We start from the raw sequence: 18,804 nt of genomic DNA on the forward strand, positions 1-18,804 counted from the left end.
CATCACACAATAAAGCAGAATATTACACTGATATGGTGAGTGTATCAACCACTGAAGTAGAGTATATGGCTTACTGGCGAGTAGATAAAACTTGACTACAACGTGCTATCTTCAGCATTATGCCTCGCACCGCACTTTCAGTGGCAAGTTAAACGTGCATTCGAGCTTACTCTATTTCTCATTAAACCACTTTCGTCCTCAGATGCCCGAGCTCAGCACATCTCACAGCAAGGAAGGCACACTCTGCCAATGCCTGCTCCAACTCATGGGCCTCGCTACTGGCATTGGCATTATGCTCGTCATCGCCCTATACGAAGAAGACTTAAAGACGTTGTTCGGCTAAACAGTGCTATAAGTGTTGCAAGTTCGGTCATGTGAATCCAGTGAACAGTTCTTAGTGAGTTAGATATAAGGTTTGGTTTCGCATGTTCTACTTCTGCTGTTTTTGGACAGTGGTCAGACTTCAAACATATCCGTGGGTAAGCACTAGCAGCTAACTTAATATCCTATAAGGGTAGTTAAATTCCTAAATCAGAACTCTAGATGGCAGTTCCATATACATAATTCTTTTCTGCTAAATCTTGTTTTTATATTCCAGATGACAGTATAGATATTTGATTTTCAATTTGTCATACTGATCTGACATTTTAGTACAAAAAAACCATGAGCGGATAATAATTTGAAAATTTATAGTAAGTATCTAGAATATAAAAACAGATTTTAGATATAATTATCTTGTCAACCTAGCAATAAATGGCAATTGTTGCCTAACTTTGGTCGCATTTGAATAAAAACAGTTTCTAGTTAATTTCGATGGACTGACTTACATAGGCCTATTCCAAAAAGACGCCACAAACCCGTACGTATTTCTAAAGGTGTTAATAAAGTGCTACTAATATTAAGTAAAACTTTATAAAAAAAAAACAGACTGTATTAATTCATCATGTATAACGACGCCTCGGCCTGCTCGGCCTGCAATGATACTTGCACAGCATTGCCAACTCATGATTGTGTACTCGTACTTACCTAGTGCATTTTGTCTGTGACTTAAATATCAATACCAGTAACATCTTTTAAAGAGGATATCTTAAATATTTATTGATTCCCTTGTAAATTCATAATATTCATAGATTTATGAACAAAATAAAGTTTTCAATGTTAAATGCAAAAATCATACAAAAATGGCAATACAATTTAAGTATCAGTTCGATTTTCTGTGAAAAGATGATCTTTAAAGTCTTGATCGCTGCATTTAACATAATGTTAAAAAAAATATCAGTGACTAAGTATCATGTTAAAAAACCTTAAAAAAAACATACACAGAACCACAGAAGTGACCATAGGAAAAGTATTCCTAAACTCTTGGTACTTAAGCTTTTCAAATGAAATGTAGTATTAGCTTAATGTATGTACATGAATGATCTTCTATTCTTATCCAAATATGTACTTAAAACCCTCGCAAATCTAAAATAGACAAACTTAAGTTGTAATGTATATAAATTATGCTCATACTACATTTCGACAAATAAATTATTCTAATCAATTATGAGATAAAATTGCTATTTACTTAGTTGTCTTAATGAAAACAACGCTCAACTCGAATACTTAAAATAACAGTATGAAAATAATATTACTTCTGTAATTTATTTACGAGTATAATTCTTCTATGGAGAGGAATATTGTCATTTGTCATTAAATTATTCTTTTTGGTTTGAACTATTAGTTGTGAAATTATTGTCAATCTAGCTTACTATATCATCGAATGTGTTTAGTATGAAACATTGTACATAATTAATAAATTGAAAGTGAAACTTTTAATACTACTTAAAACAGACACATATCTGTGAAATACGTTGAAACATGGCGCCATTTTTAACCCTTTAGCTGCTTCTGACTTGACAATGTGCAAAACTGATGAAATACGGCACACGAAAAAAAATACTATTGAGGTGATGGAAAAGGGTTTAATTCATTACAATAAGTCTACGCGAGTAATTTTATAACTTGTGTAGTAATTTAAAAGTTCAACGTATTAAATAGTATAATGTGTCAATACGCTTCATACAAAAGAGTAAAATAGGTAGGTTTTTTATCTCGAATTTGTCTATGTAATATTGAATGAAGATGAGGTTTGATAGGACCAACCCGTATTGACAGTGTCATCAGTATCGTAATTATAACAGATGTTAGATACAAGTATGTCAAATTATTTTTTTTCTTTAACCTATAGTTTCCAAAAGTGCTGACAAAGATCACTGAGCTTTTGTGAAAATATTATGCTTGTGTTGTTATTTTTAAGCCTTTGTTTCTAAAGCTAAGAAAATGTTCCTATATCTACATAAAGTAACTGTCAAACACATTGAAAAGTAACAATAATATGTGATCTTTAACATGTTTCGCATTTTCTGTTGGTTTTTCTTCGGCTTGTATACGCATGTTGTTGTCGTATTACTGTGACTTTCATTCAAAGTTTGCAAGCATCCAAACGTGATAGAGTTAGACCAAGAAAAGTCTGCAACGATTTTGATAGCACACACTGTGCAAGTGTTATTTTAAACGTCAAACTCCTATGAAATTGTCTTATGAATAACACTTGCACTGCGTGTGCTATCAAAATCGTTGCAGACTTTTCTTGGTCCAACTCAGTTTTTTTTTTCATATGTTACCTCAAAATATGCTGGTTGCTTTTACTTTGATGACTATTATGGTCATAATATACGTCATAAGCATTAAACTGGTTAGATCCCACTGTCTTCCCTTAGGGATTTTTATAATGTCAATATGGTACTTAATGATTACTTGTTTCGGTAAGTTTTAACTTAAATACGTGAATAGAGATAAATATGACGTTACTGCTTTTTTTTTAATTACCAGTATTGTTAATTGAGTAATTTTAAAATTGAAACTCCAGAATAAGTTGATTTACATATAAGTATGAACGTTTAAACATGTTGTGCTGGTCGTTGTAGATACAAAATCTGTGAAATTTAACTGGTTCCTACAAAAAAAGGAAATTCCAATTTCTCAAAAAAAAAAGCATTTTACTTCGAATTTTATTGTAATTTTAACTTTTAATTTAAATAAGCGAATAGTTATTTAATGTTTAATTTTAAGTGATTTAAGTTTGCAATCATGTTGTGTGTCGATGGTGCTGAGACCGTCAGTATTATTGTCAATATTTATTGTAAAATAGTTAAATCTGGTTCCTATGTCACTTGCAATGTAATTTTTATAATGTAAATAATGTGCTTTTGACGTGACCTACCTTTCTTGACATGACACTGTATTGGACAAATACTGTAGTGCCAAAACTGTCAATTTGGATGTCATTATTTTATATTCCAGTGTAAAGGTGGCCACTGACGAGCCTTCCAACAGTCCAAATAGCGTGGCTGCAATCCAAAATCGGTCCGTGAATGTCAAAAACGTACAATGTTTAATATTAGGATGCCGTCCATTTGGATGAATCCATTGTAACGGCATCTATTTGGAAGGCTCGTAAGTGGCCTGCTTAAAGGGTGGGTAACGTTGAAATATTGTCAATAATATTGATGTACTGTCAGTAAGGTTCGCCCGAGCGATGTGTGATATCTGAGGACTTGACGATAGTTATATTGTATTATAATATGGTTATTCGTACTTCTTTGGTTTTATTTACATCCCTTTTTACTTGACTATAATTATTTAGTGATTTTATTGTCATTTTTTTCCTAATATATACGGTGCATTGGGTTAAATAATTTCGGCAGCGTGTTAACTTTGAAAATTGCACTCGTTGCATGATGCCTTATTCATATGATGCCAAAATCACCAATGACAAATGATCAATTATATGATATAAGCTAAATGAATAAAAAAATTGCAATCATGATAAAGTAGATATGAAAATAAAAATACTGAAATAATTTTAGAAATACTAGTACTACGTTTTTTTATCACTATCAAATTCAGTTTATTGCACCACAAGAGAAAAATTAAATAACAGGTTTACAGTTTACAATGTACCTAAATAAAGGTAACAACAGGCGGTCTTATAGCTGTTAGCGATCTCGATAAAAAAAAGTTCAAATACAGATGTAGTGCATAATTGTTTTCCATCGTATTTTCTCGGACACGTTCGTATTTGTCATGCTACTTCAGTCAACCTCAGTACTTTTTGTACCGAGACTGACTGAAATAGCAAGACACGTTCGTACGTTTCCGTGAAACAAACTTACCCCCTTATTCATAAACGCGCTACAAACCTCAATTAACTCATTCAGGGCCAAGAACCCGACTGTCGGGTACACTGTTCGTAGCGACTACGCGCTACATACGGCAAAGACGTGGCTACGCGCTACGAGCGTAATTCGTAGCACTTAGTGGCAATGAATGTGTTAATAATCGTTTCTCTTTATCTGTCATTTTGACGTATGTATTTGTAAGAAAGGGATAGAAACTAAATCATGCCCGTGAAGTTTTATGAATAAGGGGGTTAAAATAAAACTATAAATAAATATAAAACGTTTTATTAAATACACATCTGTCTGCTTATATATTATGTTAATAATGTATAAGCTCTAGTTTATGGCGTCACTCGTTTAGGGTCGCGGGGGAACATGGAGGTCTTCCGGATGTTGTCCAGACCCAGGTACAGCATCACGACGCGCTCCATGCCGATACCGCCACCTGCGAAAACAATATGGATAGAATTTTCAGATGTATAGGGAACGTGGATAAACTGTAGGGGGCAGCACAGGTGCCCCCTACCCCCTGTTTATCGGCGCGAAGTATAAATGTCAAGTGTATGCTTCCAATATAGCCCATGTAGATGGCGGAATCTACAATGCACAAGAAAACGTATGTACAGTCACCTGGAATAATATGTTACTCAACGAATGCCGCAAAAATATCTGACACGATCTTATTTGTAGAGCCATAAGAGCATGTCACATATTTTTGCGGCCTTCGAAGAGTAACATATTATTGCAGGTGACTGTACATGGACGGTAGAGGGCAACACTTGCTTTGGCATGAAGTGTCAAAGTTTTTGTTTCCGATTCAGGCCACAAGATGGCAGACCCTCCAATTCGCACGGTCCCTATAGGGTCGATCTGTGTACAGTTTGATAAAAAAGAGGAGAAATTAAAAAGTGGCAATACTGTAGTGTCGTCCCTTTAAAATCAATCTAAGAAAACGGGACGACACTACAGAATTGCCACTTTTTAATTTCTACTCTTTTTTGTCAGACTATACGACGATGGTCCTCAAATATTGATCAATAATATTTATGTAAGGAAATACATTTTTTTAATTAATGAATACATATCGTACCTGCGTGAGGTGGACATCCGAGTCTGAACGATTCGATGTAGGCCGCAATTTTGCTGATATCTGTAAAAAAAATTATATAGTTAGACAGTAATGAAATTATGACGTTTAAATGACACTTGCACAGTCTGTACTATCAAAATCGCTGCCAACTTAGCTTGGTCAAACTCTAAGAATTATTTTTCTTGGTTAGGTCACTTTTCAATACTTTGCGAAGACAATTTTTCCCAATAGGTTGATTTTGGGCAGCTAAAAAAATTCGTGTCTGTTATTTTAGACTACTCTATAACATATACACGATGATTTTTAATCGGTGATCAGGAACCAATTTTTCTAATTCAGTCAGCGATGGCGATCACATTTAACTATGAAACCAACCGCGAAATCGCGAAAAAGAAATTAACTCTCTCATAGAAAATATCAACATCGGACCAGCCCAAATGTATGAAACGGGTAATTTTTTTTTGTGATTTCCAGGTTGGTCCCATAGTTAAATGTGATCGCCATCGATGACTGAATTAGAAAAATTGGTTCCTGATCACCGATTACATTTCTTGGTGTATATATAAAAATAAATCAAATCGGAGCCGGACAGTTGAGTAGGTTTCCTTGTCAGCCCACCTAGAATGCATGCGGCAGACGTGACCCGGCCAGTCCTACTTCAGCCTGGCAAGTAGGTATACCAAAGATTAAAAGTAGAGATGCAACGGATAGTTGTTTGGCCGGATACCGGATATTCGGCCGGCGGAACTATACCTACATTTCGGTTTTTCAGGTGCGCATTGTGCAGGTTTGACCTGTTTCCTAGTGAACGTTCGCGCGGACTCATTTCTAGGTTCGAAATGAGCGTGCAAGTCAGTTGAATGTTTAAATTGTTTTAAAATACTGTTTCTTAAATCCAAATTGTTTACTCCGAAATCAAGCAATGTTACTATCCGGTATCCGGCCAGATAGTAGGTCATTATCCGGTATCTTGCCGGATATTAAGATAATGGCCGGATACCGGATAGGAACCGAATATCCATAGTGCATCTCTGATTAAAAGTATTGTCGTAAAATAAATAAAACGTACCTATCCCGTGATGTTTGGCTCGCTCGGTGAGAAACTCGGGGTCGTGTATCCGCTGAGCTCCGCTCAGGATCTCCTCGCCACGCATAAACATGTCGTACGAGTTCGATGATTTCTGAAAATAACAAGAAACCGTTTGTAAAATTTATCCCGACTGCAATTTTTTGTCGTCTGCGAATATCGGTTAAAAATACAGGGTAGGTAAAAAATAACTGCATTCCCGTTGCCAGGAACGTTTTGGGATTATACTGAGCAACTTTTACTATGAGACCAACCCCGAAATCGCGAAAAAAATATTTGGCTGGTCTGGTCTACTGTCACGCCTGTCACAACATGTCTATACCCAACGTACCGGGTTGGTCGGGTCCGGCATGGTGTAGAAGGGTCGCACGGCGAGGGGGTACTTGTCCAGGATGTAGAAGTCGGTGTCGTACTTGGCGCGCACCAGCCGCCGGAGCAGCCTCTCATCGGGGGTTGACAGGTCGTCCTCCTCTACTCTCACGCCTGTCACAACATGTCTATACCCAACGTACCGGGTTGGTCGGGTCCGGCATGGTGTAGAAGGGTCGCACGGCGAGGGGGTACTTGTCCAGGATGTAGAAGTCGGTGTCGTACTTGGCGCGCACCAGCCGCCCCAGCAGCCTCTCGTCGGGGGTTGACAAGTCGTCCTCCTCGCCTACTGTCACGCCTGTCACAACATGTCTATACCCAACGTACCGGGTTGGTCGGGTCCGGCATGGTGTAGAAGGGTCGCACGGCGAGGGGGTACTTGTCCAGGATGTAGAAGTCGGTGTCGTACTTGGCGCGCACCAGCCGCCGGAGCAGCCTCTCATCGGGGGTTGACAGGTCGTCCTCCTCTACTCTCACGCCTGTCACAACATGTCTATACCCAACGTACCGGGTTGGTCGGGTCCGGCATGGTGTAGAAGGGTCGCACGGCGAGGGGGTACTTGTCCAGGATGTAGAAGTCGGTGTCGTACTTGGCGCGCACCAGCCGCCCCAGCAGCCTCTCGTCGGGGGTTGACAAGTCGTCCTCCTCGCCTACTGTCACGCCTGTCACAACATGTCTATACCCAACGTACCGGGTTGGTCGGGTCCGGCATGGTGTAGAAGGGTCGCACGGCGAGGGGGTACTTGTCCAGGATGTAGAAGTCGGTGTCGTACTTGGCGCGCACCAGCCGCCCCAGCAGCCTCTCGTAGGGGGTTGACAGGTCGTCCTCCTCTACTGTCACGCCTGTCACAACATGTCTATACCCAACGTACCGGGTTGGTCGGGTCCGGCATGGTGTAGAAGGGTCGCACGGCGAGGGGGTACTTGTCCAGGATGTAGAAGTCGGTGTCGTTCTTGGCGCGCACCAGCCGCCCCAGCAGCCTCTCGTCGGGGGTTGACAAGTCGTCCTCCTCGCCTACTGTCACGCCTGTCACAACATGTCTATACCCAACGTACCGGGTTGGTCGGGTCCGGCATGGTGTAGAAGGGTCGCACGGCGAGGGGGTACTTGTCCAGGATGTAGAAGTCGGTGTCGTACTTGGCGCGCACCAGCCGCCCCAGCAGCCTCTCGTCGGGGGTTGACAAGTCGTCCTCCTCGCCTACTGTCACGCCTGTCACAACATGTCTATACCCAACGTACCGGGTTGGTCGGGTCCGGCATGGTGTAGAAGGGTCGCACGGCGAGGGGGTACTTGTCCAGGATGTAGAAGTCGGTGTCGTACTTGGCGCGCACCAGCCGCCCCAGCAGCCTCTCGTCGGGGGTTGACAAGTCGTCCTCCTCGCCTACTGTCACGCCTGTCACAACATATTAATATCCAATCATCCACCGCTGGACAGGGGCGTCCCTTAAGTACGTGAGGGCTTTCAGGGGGGGAGGGGATCAATCAATCAAGAGAAAAATAGTGTAAAAATTTTAGAGAATCAGGTTGATTTAAAATAAAACATGTTTCTAGATTAAAATCTATGAATAGATACGAGACGACCGGTCTGGCCTAGTGGGTAGTGACCCTGCCTATGAAGCCGATGGTCCCGGGTTCGAATCCCGGTAGGGGGATTTATTTGTGTGATGACACAGTTATTTATTCCTTCCTTCACTAATATAAAATGATCGCTAACCAGCTTCCTTCAGCATCTGGATGGCTTGCGGGAACTCCAGCCTGAGAGGGGGGTCCAGAAACTTGAACGGCTCCACTTTGAACTGCTGCCCCACTGTCGCGATCTCAGCCGCGTACCTGCAATCGAAACACTTTTTATATATAGATGGTCAAGCAAATCTTGTCGGTAGAAATAGGCACGAAATTTAAATTTTCTATGAGACGATATCCCTTCGCGCCTACATTTTTCAAATTTGCCGCCTTTTTCTACTGACAAGATCTGCTTGACCAATCATAGAATACTTATGTTTATATTTATTTAAATGTTATGTTGATTTCTATAAATCATTGTTCTATATGAATGTAACCATGAAATACGTGTTTTAAATAAATTATGTTTATGTTTAATGGAATATCCTAGTAAAAGAAGCGCTGGAGGCCTAGCGCTAAGAGCGTACGACTTTCAATCTGGAGGTCGCGGGTTCAAACCCCGGCTCGTACCAATGAGTTTTTCAGAACTTATGTACGAAATATCATTTGATATTTACCAGTTGCTTTTCGGTGAAGTTAAACATCGTGAGGAAACCGGACTAATCCCAATAAGGCCTAGTTTCCCCTCTGGGCAGGCGTGGCTCACTCCGCAATTTCGTCGCTTTGCTACAGGTAGCTAAAAGTACATCCGTTCCACACCAATTTTGGTGGCTAGCCATAAGCCGCGCGTGGCGCTGTCGCCACCTAGCGGCCATATCTGTCCTGATCGTAACAGACGCGTTTTGTTAGAGAGTGAGTCTTCTGTACCTAGTACTATTATTTATTCTGTGCTCTGGGTTGGAAGGTCAGATGGCAGTCGCTTTCGTAAAAACTAGTGTCTACGTCAATTCTTGGGAGTAATTGTCAAGCAGACCCCAGGCTCCCATGAGCCGTGGCAAGATGCCGGGACAACGCGAGGAATGGAATCTCCTGGTAAATCGGTACGTGTTGGAGTCTACTCGTAACCATCAACATTTTTGCAGACACTGGTCACGTAGACTTCTGAAGATATCGGTGAAGGTCTGTCCGATGGTGTCCAGGACCTCGTGGTAATGATGTTTGAAGGCCCGAGGTCCAAACGCACGAACTCGGTGACATGTCAATGTGTCGGAATATTCTAGTAATTATAAACGTTTTTAAAGACACTTACTGGTCACGTAGACCTCTGAAGATATCGGTGAAGGTCTGTCCGATGGTGTCCAGGACCTCGTGGTAGTGATGTTTGAAGGCCATCTCGAGGTCCAGGCCCACGAACTCGGTGAGATGCCGGTGCGTGTTCGAATCCTCTGCGCGGAAGACGGCGCCTACTGTGTACACCTGCGAAATTGTTAAACTGAAAATTGTATTGTTTTCCATCGTATTTTCGCGGAAACGTTCGTATTTGTCATGCTTCTTCAGTCAACGTCAGTACTTCTTGTACCGAGACTGACTGAAATAGCAAGACACGGTCGTACGTTTTCGTGAAAATACGATGGAAAATAATTATGTACTACATCTGTATTCATAAACGTCTGTCAACTTAACGAGCTGTTGATAATCGTTTGACACTATTCTTAATTTTGACAGTTGTGATAAGTAAGAGAGCTCAAAAATATTTGAAACGCACTAGATTGCGTATTTAGGCGTTAGAACGCCTTGACAATAGAGGTGTGTTCAGATATTTGTGAGCACCCTGGCCGCTCTGATGTATCCCATGGTGATTACTATTTTACCTTGTCGAAGTCAGCCGCAATGGCCATCTGCTTGTAAAGCTGTGGGCTTTGCGCGAGATACGCTGAGCTCTTGAAGTAGGACACGGTGAACACGTTGGCGCCGCCTTCTGACGCCGCTGAGATTATCTTCGGCGTGTGAATCTCGACGAAACCTGGGAAAACGACGGGTTTTACCTTGTCGAAGTCAGCAGCAATAGCCATCTGCTTGTAAAGCTGTGGGCTCTGCGCGAGATACGCTGAGCTTTTGAAGTAGGCCACGGTGAACACGTTGGCGCCGCCTTCTGACGCCGCTGAGATTATCTTCGGCGTGTGAATCTCCACGAAACCTGGGAAAACGACGGGTTTTACCATGTCGAAGTCAGCAGCAATAGCCATCTGCTTGTAAAGCTGTGGGCTCTGCGCGAGATACGCCGAGCTCTTGAAGTAGGAGACGGTGAACACGTTGGCGCCGCCTTCTGACGCCGCTGAGATTATCTTCGGCGTGTGAATCTCGACGAAACCTGGGAAAACGACGGGTTTTACCTTGTCGAAGTCAGCAGCAATAGCCATCTGCTTGTAAAGCTGTGGGCTCTGCGCGAGATACGCTGAGCTCTTGAAGTAGGACACGGTGAACACGTTGGCGCCGCCTTCTGACGCCACTGAGATTATTTTCGGCGTGTGAATCTCGACGAAACCTGGAAAACGACGGGTTTTACCTTGTCGAAGTCAGCAGCTATGGCCATTTGCTTGTAAAGCTGTGGGCTCTGCGCGAGATACGCTGAGCTCTTGAAGTAGGACACGGTGAACACGTTGGCGCCGCCTTCTGACGACGCTGAGATTATCTTCGGCGTGTGAATCTCCACGAAACCTGGGGAAACGACGGGTTTTACCTTGTCGAAGTCAGCAGCTATGGCCATCTGCTTGTAAAGCTGTGGGCTCTGCGCGAGATACGCTGAGTTCTTGAAGTAGGACACGGTGAACACGTTGGCGCCGCCTTCTGACGCCGCTGAGATTATCTTCGGCGTGTGAATCTCGACGAAACCTGGGAAAACGACGGATTTTACCTTGTCGAAGTCAGCAGCTATGGCCATTTGCTTGTACAGCTGTGGGCTCTGCGCGAGATACGCCGAGCTCTTGAAGTAGGAGACGGTGAACACGTTGGCGCCGCCTTCTGACGCCGCTGAGATTATCTTCGGCGTGTGAATCTCCACGAAACCTGGGAAAACGACGGGTTTTACCTTGTCGAAGTCAGCAGCTATGGCCATCTGCTTGTAAAGCTGTGGGCTCTGCGCGAGATACGCTGAGTTCTTGAAGTAGGACACGGTGAACACGTTGGCGCCGCCTTCTGACGCCGCTGAGATTATCTTCGGCGTGTGAATCTCCACGAAACCTGGGGAAACGACGGGTTTTACCTTGTCGAAGTCAGCAGCTATGGCCATCTGCTTGTAAAGCTGTGGGCTCTGCGCGAGATACGCTGAGTTCTTGAAGTAGGACACGGTGAACACGTTGGCGCCGCCTTCTGACGCCACTGAGATTATATTCGGCGTGTGAATCTCGACGAAACCTGGGAAAACGACGGATTTTACCTTGTCGAAGTCAGCAGCTATGGCCATTTGCTTGTACAGCTGTGGGCTCTGCGCGAGATACGCCGAGCTCTTGAAGTAGGAGACGGTGAAGACGTTGGCGCCGCCTTCTGACGCCGCTGAGATTATCTTCGGCGTGTGAATCTCGACGAAACCTGGAAAACGACGGGTTTTACCTTGTCGAAGTCAGCAGCTATGGCCATCTGCTTGTAAAGCTGTGGGCTCTGCGCGAGATACGCTGAGCTCTTGAAGTAGGACACGGTGAACACGTTGGCGCCGCCTTCTGACGCCGCTGAGATTATCTTCGGCGTGTGAATCTCGACGAAACCTGGGAAAACGACGGATTTTACAACTGCAACACAGCTTTTTAACCTTTTGACCGCCAAAGAAGTCAACTGATGCGCGGCAGTAGCCAGGCGTGGCTCACTCCGCGATATCGTCGCGTCGCTACAAGTACATGCGGCCCACACCAGTTTTGGTGTCTGGCAGTATTAGTTGCCGCGCACCACTACGGAACGGACGCCTGCTCGCGCTTGCGCCACCTCTAGCGGTCATATCTGTCGTAATAGACGCGTTTTGTTAGAGAGTGAACCTTCTGTACCTATAGTCTGTATCTTTAGGTATTTAAAAAAAGCAAACAAACAATTTGTACATTTTCGGGTAGTTATAACATTTATTAGTTAACCAACCAAATACAAAACCGCCTGGATCAGTCACTGAACAACCTGACTTTAACCTACATTATTTGATCATGCAATGTTTTCATCTACCCTCAACTGGCTTAAAGGAGCCATTTGAGGGTAGATTTTGTTTACTTTTAAATACCTAAAGATACTACTATAGTACTATTATTTATTCTGTGCTACAGCCCAATATCAGGGTCTCTATTGTTTTCCATAAAGTTTTAAGTCATAATGTATCGTTTGTCCGCATTTTCGTTAGTCATAATTTGGTTTTTCTCAGAAACGCGTAACTTTTCAGGATTGCCATAAAACAAACCTAACCTAACCTATCTATAGGATAACCTTACGAAAATTCGGAGACCCCTAAAAAGCATCTTAAACCCGCGGAAGAGCCTGCAGACTCCAGCCCCGATCCTGAAGATGGCCTGGTTGGCCGGCGTGCGGAGGTCTAGCACCCTGTTGTCCAGCCGCGGTCCTTGGGAAACAATAGAGACCCCTACAAAGCATCCTCCAATCAACCTATTGTAGTGGGCTCCTTACCTCGACTGGTGAGAATGTCGCGGAACAGCCTGCACACTCCAGCCTCGATCCTGAAGATGGCCTGGTTGGCCGGCGTGCGGAGGTCCAGGACCTTGTTGTCCAGCCGCGTGTCCTTGGGAAACAATAGAGACCCCTAAAAAGCATCTTCCAATCAACCTATTGTAGTGGGCTCCTTACCTCGACTGGTGAGAATGTCGCGGAACAGCCTGCACACTCCAGCCTCGATCCTGAAGATGGCCTGGTTGGCCGGCGTGCGGAGGTCCAGGACCCTGTTGTCCAGCCGCGGCCCTTGGGAAACAATAGAGACCCCTAAAAGCATCTTCCAATCAACCTATTGTAGTGGGCTCCTTACCTCGACTGGTAAGAATGTCGCGGAACAGCCTGCACACTCCAGCCTCGATCCTGAAGATGGCCTGGTTGGCCGGCGTGCGGAGGTCCAGGACCCTGTTGTCCAGCCGCGGCCCTTGGGAAACAATAGAGACCCCTAAAAGCATCTTCCAATCAACCTATTGTAGTGGGCTCCTTACCTCGACTGGTAAGAATGTCGCGGAACAGCCTGCACACTCCAGCCTCGATCCTGAAGATGGCCTGGTTGGCCGGCGTGCGGAGGTCCAGCACCCTGTTGTCCAGCCGCGTGTCCTGGTTCACGCGGATTTTGAGCGCTTCCGGATCCTGAAATGAGACATTAATAGAAATATTTATGATCTATACATTCTATACTATCATCCAGATAGTTATCTAAGTTGGTGATCAATTGATCATTAAATGAAATGAAATGAAATGAAATATTTTTATTTCGAACATATGGTCCATATAAAGGGTTAGGTATTACAATAACTTATATCTATAGTTAGTATTATAATTAAGACGAAACAAACAAACAAAACAAAACATTTATAGCTTTCGCGGCGGAACAGCAACAGGTGAGTGTAGCTGCACACACCGCTTGACCAGGGGCGAGTCCCAACGCTGCGCCAGCGTACTTAGGATACTGTTCGTGCTGCTTCGGCTGCGATTGAGGAGTGACGCGCATCGCTTCCTCATGATGGCGAAAAAACAGTCTGTTCGCGCCTCAGCAAACATTGCTGAGGCGCTACAATACCGCGGCAACCTAAACAGCATCCTAAATGCGTCATTGTACTGGACTCTCAGAGCGCTATACGCCCGCTGCGTAAAATTAGCCCACAGACCGCACGTGTAGAAAGTTTGACAAAAAGCTTTGTACAAAATTAACTTTACTTCTTTACTGCCACGTGCGAACCTGCGGGATAACATGTTACAGCGGACACACAGCGCTCGGCGCTCCCGCTCGATGTCCTCGTTGTCAGACAGTGTGTCCGTGACCCAGTGGCCCAGGTACTTAAATTTGTCCACTCTCTTTAACGGAGTTCCGCAAAGCTTAGCCTCCTGCATTCGGTAACTTTTATTGCCTGATTTAAATTGCAAGAGCTCGCTTTTAGACGCATTGTACCTGAGCCCATGGGCCTCCGCATACCCTTCGCAAATACCTAACAGTTTTATAAGACCACCCATCGAGGGGCTCAGCAGCACCATGTCATCAGCATAGCTTAGGTTATTGACACATACGTGTTCTATGTGACATCCAACACAAGCGCTGCTGAGCTCCTCGATGAGGCCATTCATATATAGATTGAACAATGTAGGAGAGCTCAATCCCCCCTGTCTGACCCCGCAGTGCATCACGTACTCCTCGGACAAGGCGCTCGCCCACTTAACACTGTTTTTTTGGTTACCATACCAATGCTGAAGCAGTGAGATGACGTCACGGAGGACCGTCGTGTCCTTGAGTAATTTCCTCCATAATAGGTCGTAAGACACCATGTCAAACGCTTTTGACAAATCCAAAAAAAAAATCCAAAAAAAAAAATAATGAAGATAATAATCTAAGACATTTATAATGTAATAAATTGTCAAAAGGTCGTCTGAAAGAGATCGCTTTTTAGCGATAAGACCGCCTGTTGTTTAACCTCTTCTTTTCTGTAATATTTGTATTGTTTTCTGTAATGAGGCGTGCAATAAAGGGTACAATCACTCAATAATGAATTAATATTATACCATCATTTCGTCGGGTGACAAGCAAAAGTCACTAACTAACATCATTGAAATTATTGGACAATAAACCGTGTTACAAGGGTAATAAAGTGCATTGTTACTTAAATTTTTTGATAGTACTTAGTGAGTTTTGCTTTTCACCTGACGATATAGAGATAATTATCATGATTATATTCACCCTTACTAATATTATAAATCTGAACGTAACTGTCTGTCTATTACCTCTTCACGCTTAAACCGCCGAACCGATGTAGACGAAGATAGTACATAGGATAGATTTTATCACCCTGTAATTTTATACCACGTCCTGTAATTCCAACTGGATACAATCGGTGACTAGCAAGGGAATGTAACTCACATCGGTCTCCGGTCTGGCCGCGTCCTCGACTTGCAAGGGCAGCTGCGCGCGCGCCGCCGACACCGTCCACACCTCGACACCTGCCAGCTCCACGTCGCGCACGCTGCACGCCTCTACTGGGGCTGTAGTCTTCGCTACGGTCGCAAATACGTCCACAATTGATTCCTTCGTTACACTGAAAAACAGGAATTATTGAGAAATATTCATCACATTATAATCAGATTATCCGATTATTGTCAAATACAAATGGATGGGTTCTTATCCAACAATTATAAGAATATACTTATCATAATATCATCGGATACATTTTATGGTATTAGCACCTAACTAAATATAAATGGTATTAGTAATATGGTATGGTAATGGTATGGTATTACTCAAAGGAATACCAATTCCACATCGCACACTACAGTGTGCATACGGTGCTGGAGTTTTCACGAAGAATGAAGCACTGCTTCCCTCCCTCTTGACGTCTGGTACAGTAGATAGTCAACTTACTTGCCAGTGAACTTGACCAGTTGCTTGCTCACTTTCCTCTCTTCACTGACGCTGACGAGTAACTGGACGGTGCTGGAGTTTTGACGTAGCACAGCGAAGCACTGCTTTCCTTTCGCTCGGGAGGTTTGCAGACGGGCTGAAATGTCGTTTTAATTTAGAAATAAAGTAGGAAAGAAAATACATTTATTGAATGCCAGAACATATTGGAAAATAAGACATACAGACATAAGAATTTTTTTTAGGATCAATTAGGATTCGAAATTGTTACAATATTTCAAGGTATTATAAAAATCATAATGTCTAAATTTGTTTGCTTCCAAAGCCAGATCAGAAATCAAAACCGAACAAAGAATAAGGTGCAAAGTCAGAATAACTTTGGTACATCGAACCTTCACCCCTTCATATAAAAATAATAAATAAATCAAATAAAATAAAAATATTTACAAAGTTCTGTCTCCTCACCTCTGACCCACACACTCTTCCCGTCCATCTTGACATTCAGATCCTTGACGTCAGTGTAGACCCTGTCTCGGTGCTCTCCTGTAGATTGGATGAGCTTCAGCACTCCGTACCGGCCTTCGGAGAAGTCTGCTTCCTGGGACTCCGCTTGAGGCTGGCCAGAAGCTGCCTATAATAAAGAAAATTTTGGTATTATATTATTCGTTCGCATAAAACGCCGGTTGTCAACCACATGCTAGGACCAAAGGCTTTCATACTTCGGACACCTCTCACGTCACTCTCCAGATAGCCTGGAAAGAGTAATAATGACAGCAAAGTTGAAGGCACGAGACCTCAGGGCCCTCCTCCTACTAGCATTATGCTCAAATTACGGCACCTATGCAATTAAAACTGCACGAGGCCATGCGCTTGGCGGGGAACAGAACCCTATGGAGCAAGAACAAGATTATCCATGGAGTAAATGGCGGAGCGTTCTAAAAGTAGACCCCAGATGCGTTGGGACGACGACATCAAAAGGACTGCGGCGAAGAAGTGGCTCCAGATCGCACAGAACCGTGACGAGTGGCGTAAAATGAAGGAGGCCTGCACCCGAAGGGTAGAGAAGTAGAGAAGGGCTAAAGAAAGAGAGAGATTATTTTTGGTGTGATTGACATTTAGATTACTCTGGAAATTTTCAAGTCTAGCACTTTTTAATAACAAAAATAATCTGAGCAAAGTTTTTGTCGCTTATTAATTAGATATAATATCTGGGAGACCGAGCTTTGCTCGGAAAAACAGATAAAGACTAGATCGATTTTTCGCCCCACATATCAAATTTCATCGAAATTATTAAAGCCGAGCTGTTTCCGAGATCCCTGAAATATATAAATATATATACAAGAATTGCTTGTTTAAAAGTATAAGATTATAGGTGTTACAAGCTTACAAGTTATATATATATACCTTATATTCAGCCTTTTTCTGCTGTTTCTCAGCAGCCTTGGCAGCCTTCTTGGCAGCTTTCTTGCTGGCCGCATCTCCCTCCGCTACTGGCTTAGGCTCTTCAGATACCACCATTTTGAAACTGCAAATTGGAGAAATATTTATTTATTTAAACTTTATTGCACAAAACATAAACATAATGTACAAATGGCAGACTTAATGCCTAATGGCATTCTCTGCCAGTCAACCATCGGGCCAAACAGAGACATGTAAAAATGGTGCAAGGAGAACAGAGGAATTTATTAGAACAATGAAAAACACCTGAACAACAAATACATCTGATTATATATCAGTAAGTTATATATGTAACAATGTTATTTTAACCTCTTGTCTTAGGGATCATATTTTGTCATTTTTTTTTTCGAGAATTATTTTTTCTGCTCTATATTTCAGCACAATCGAGGTTTGAACTCATGATTTTTGACCAACACTCACACATGAAAGGTTAAACCTATTTAAGTATGTATAATGATTGAACTGGCTTTGACAAAATAATAATTAATTGTTTTACATGCCATTAATATAAAGCAAGTCTTCCTAATATTTTTTGACAAACCTTAACACTCACAAAGATTTGTCCAAAAATAAATAAATAATCTTTTTAAAACACACACTTCACACTTTCTATTATTATATTGATATTAATTCAGAGTACATACGGGTACAAATTAGGATGATGTAACTGCATTTAATCTGTTGTATGTGGGTGGATCAAAAAGTCGTGGGTTCAAGCCTCAGTTGTGCCATATAGAGCAAAAATAATCATTTTTGATAAAATACAAAAATATGGACTTAAAATATGGCCAGGATCCTAACCACGCACAGACGAGAGGTTAATTGAAGCAATAAGCTAATATTGTTACGTTATGGTAAACCTGATGCAATACTAAAAGAAAGTTTGAAAACATCATAAAATTTTTTATAATAACTGAAATACTGGATTTAAAATAAGAAACAATATACAATCGATATTTAGATGCAATTGAATCAGATAGAATACTGTATTCTTATTAAAAGCTTACTTGGAAATACACAACTATCAGTTTTTTAACTCAGTTGTTCCACGTATTCGCTAAATACATTGTAACTTTTGTTACCATTAATTAGCTCTATTATTAGCCGGTTAACATATCTGCAGTTAGCGACACTCAAAACAATACGCCAAGGTTAAAAAAATAGAGTTTATTTCCACATAAAAGTGAAATACGGTGCAACAGTTTACGATATACTTTTCTTCAATATAAACAGAGCAATACGTGGCAAACCTACCTTTGGCGTGAAGAGTGTTCTTCGAACTATTTGTTTTGACCGATTAAACGGCGAATGCAGTTTGAGAACTGATAAAAACACTCGAAGATTGTACAAATAGGTTATGTATGATAATGATAAGATGCGGTCACCCTTCCTCCTGAGTCCTGATAAACCATAGAAGTAGCATCCTATA

The 18,804-nt window shown here is 42.4% G+C and overlaps 2 protein-coding genes across 5 annotated transcripts in view; one reads left to right on the top strand and one right to left on the bottom strand.

Moving 5' to 3' along the window:
- The window catches only part of LOC134802732 (zinc transporter foi), a 62,419-nt gene extending 58,780 nt beyond the window's left edge, over positions 1–3,639 (top strand). For 3 of the 4 annotated variants that reach the window (XM_063775398.1, XM_063775400.1, XM_063775399.1), the window contains exon 7: positions 203–3,639. In XM_063775398.1, coding sequence (XP_063631468.1) covers positions 203–343 — 141 coding nt within the window. In that variant the 3' untranslated portion in view covers positions 344–3,639. The remainder of the gene's footprint in view (positions 1–202) is intronic. The other variant, XR_010145874.1, reaches the window with a different exon arrangement.
- An 866-nt stretch (positions 3,640–4,505) lies between these two features.
- Positions 4,506–18,796, bottom strand: LOC134802866 (aspartate--tRNA ligase, cytoplasmic). The gene is made up of 13 exons (XM_063775601.1): positions 18,630–18,796; positions 17,322–17,442; positions 16,383–16,548; positions 15,921–16,056; positions 15,423–15,597; positions 13,519–13,663; positions 11,945–12,096; positions 9,645–9,811; positions 8,487–8,602; positions 8,011–8,165; positions 6,383–6,494; positions 5,314–5,373; positions 4,506–4,668 (listed from the first exon to the last, which is right to left on the bottom strand). Exons 2-13 carry the CDS (start codon positions 17,433–17,435, stop codon positions 4,565–4,567), a joined length of 1,602 nt encoding a protein of 533 aa, XP_063631671.1. The 5' UTR covers positions 17,436–17,442; positions 18,630–18,796; the 3' UTR covers positions 4,506–4,564.
- Between the last annotated feature and the right edge of the window lie 8 nt (positions 18,797–18,804).

This window comes from Cydia splendana, chromosome 25 (genome assembly GCF_910591565.1).
Source record: "Cydia splendana chromosome 25, ilCydSple1.2, whole genome shotgun sequence".
Classification (NCBI taxonomy): domain Eukaryota; kingdom Metazoa; phylum Arthropoda; class Insecta; order Lepidoptera; family Tortricidae; genus Cydia; species Cydia splendana.

Bases quoted from the DNA above. Each gene is read 5' to 3' on its own strand.
- LOC134802866 (XM_063775601.1), bottom strand. From the start codon at position 17,435: ATGGTGGTATCTGAAGAGCCTAAGCCAGTAGCGGAGGGAGATGCGGCC. The intron at 16,549-17,321 runs GTATATATATAT...TCTTTATTATAG, and splicing joins AGAAAAAGGCTGAATATAAG to GCAGCTTCTGGCCAGCCTCA. The intron at 16,057-16,382 runs GTGAGGAGACAG...ACGACATTTCAG, and splicing joins GAAGAGTGTGTGGGTCAGAG to CCCGTCTGCAAACCTCCCGA.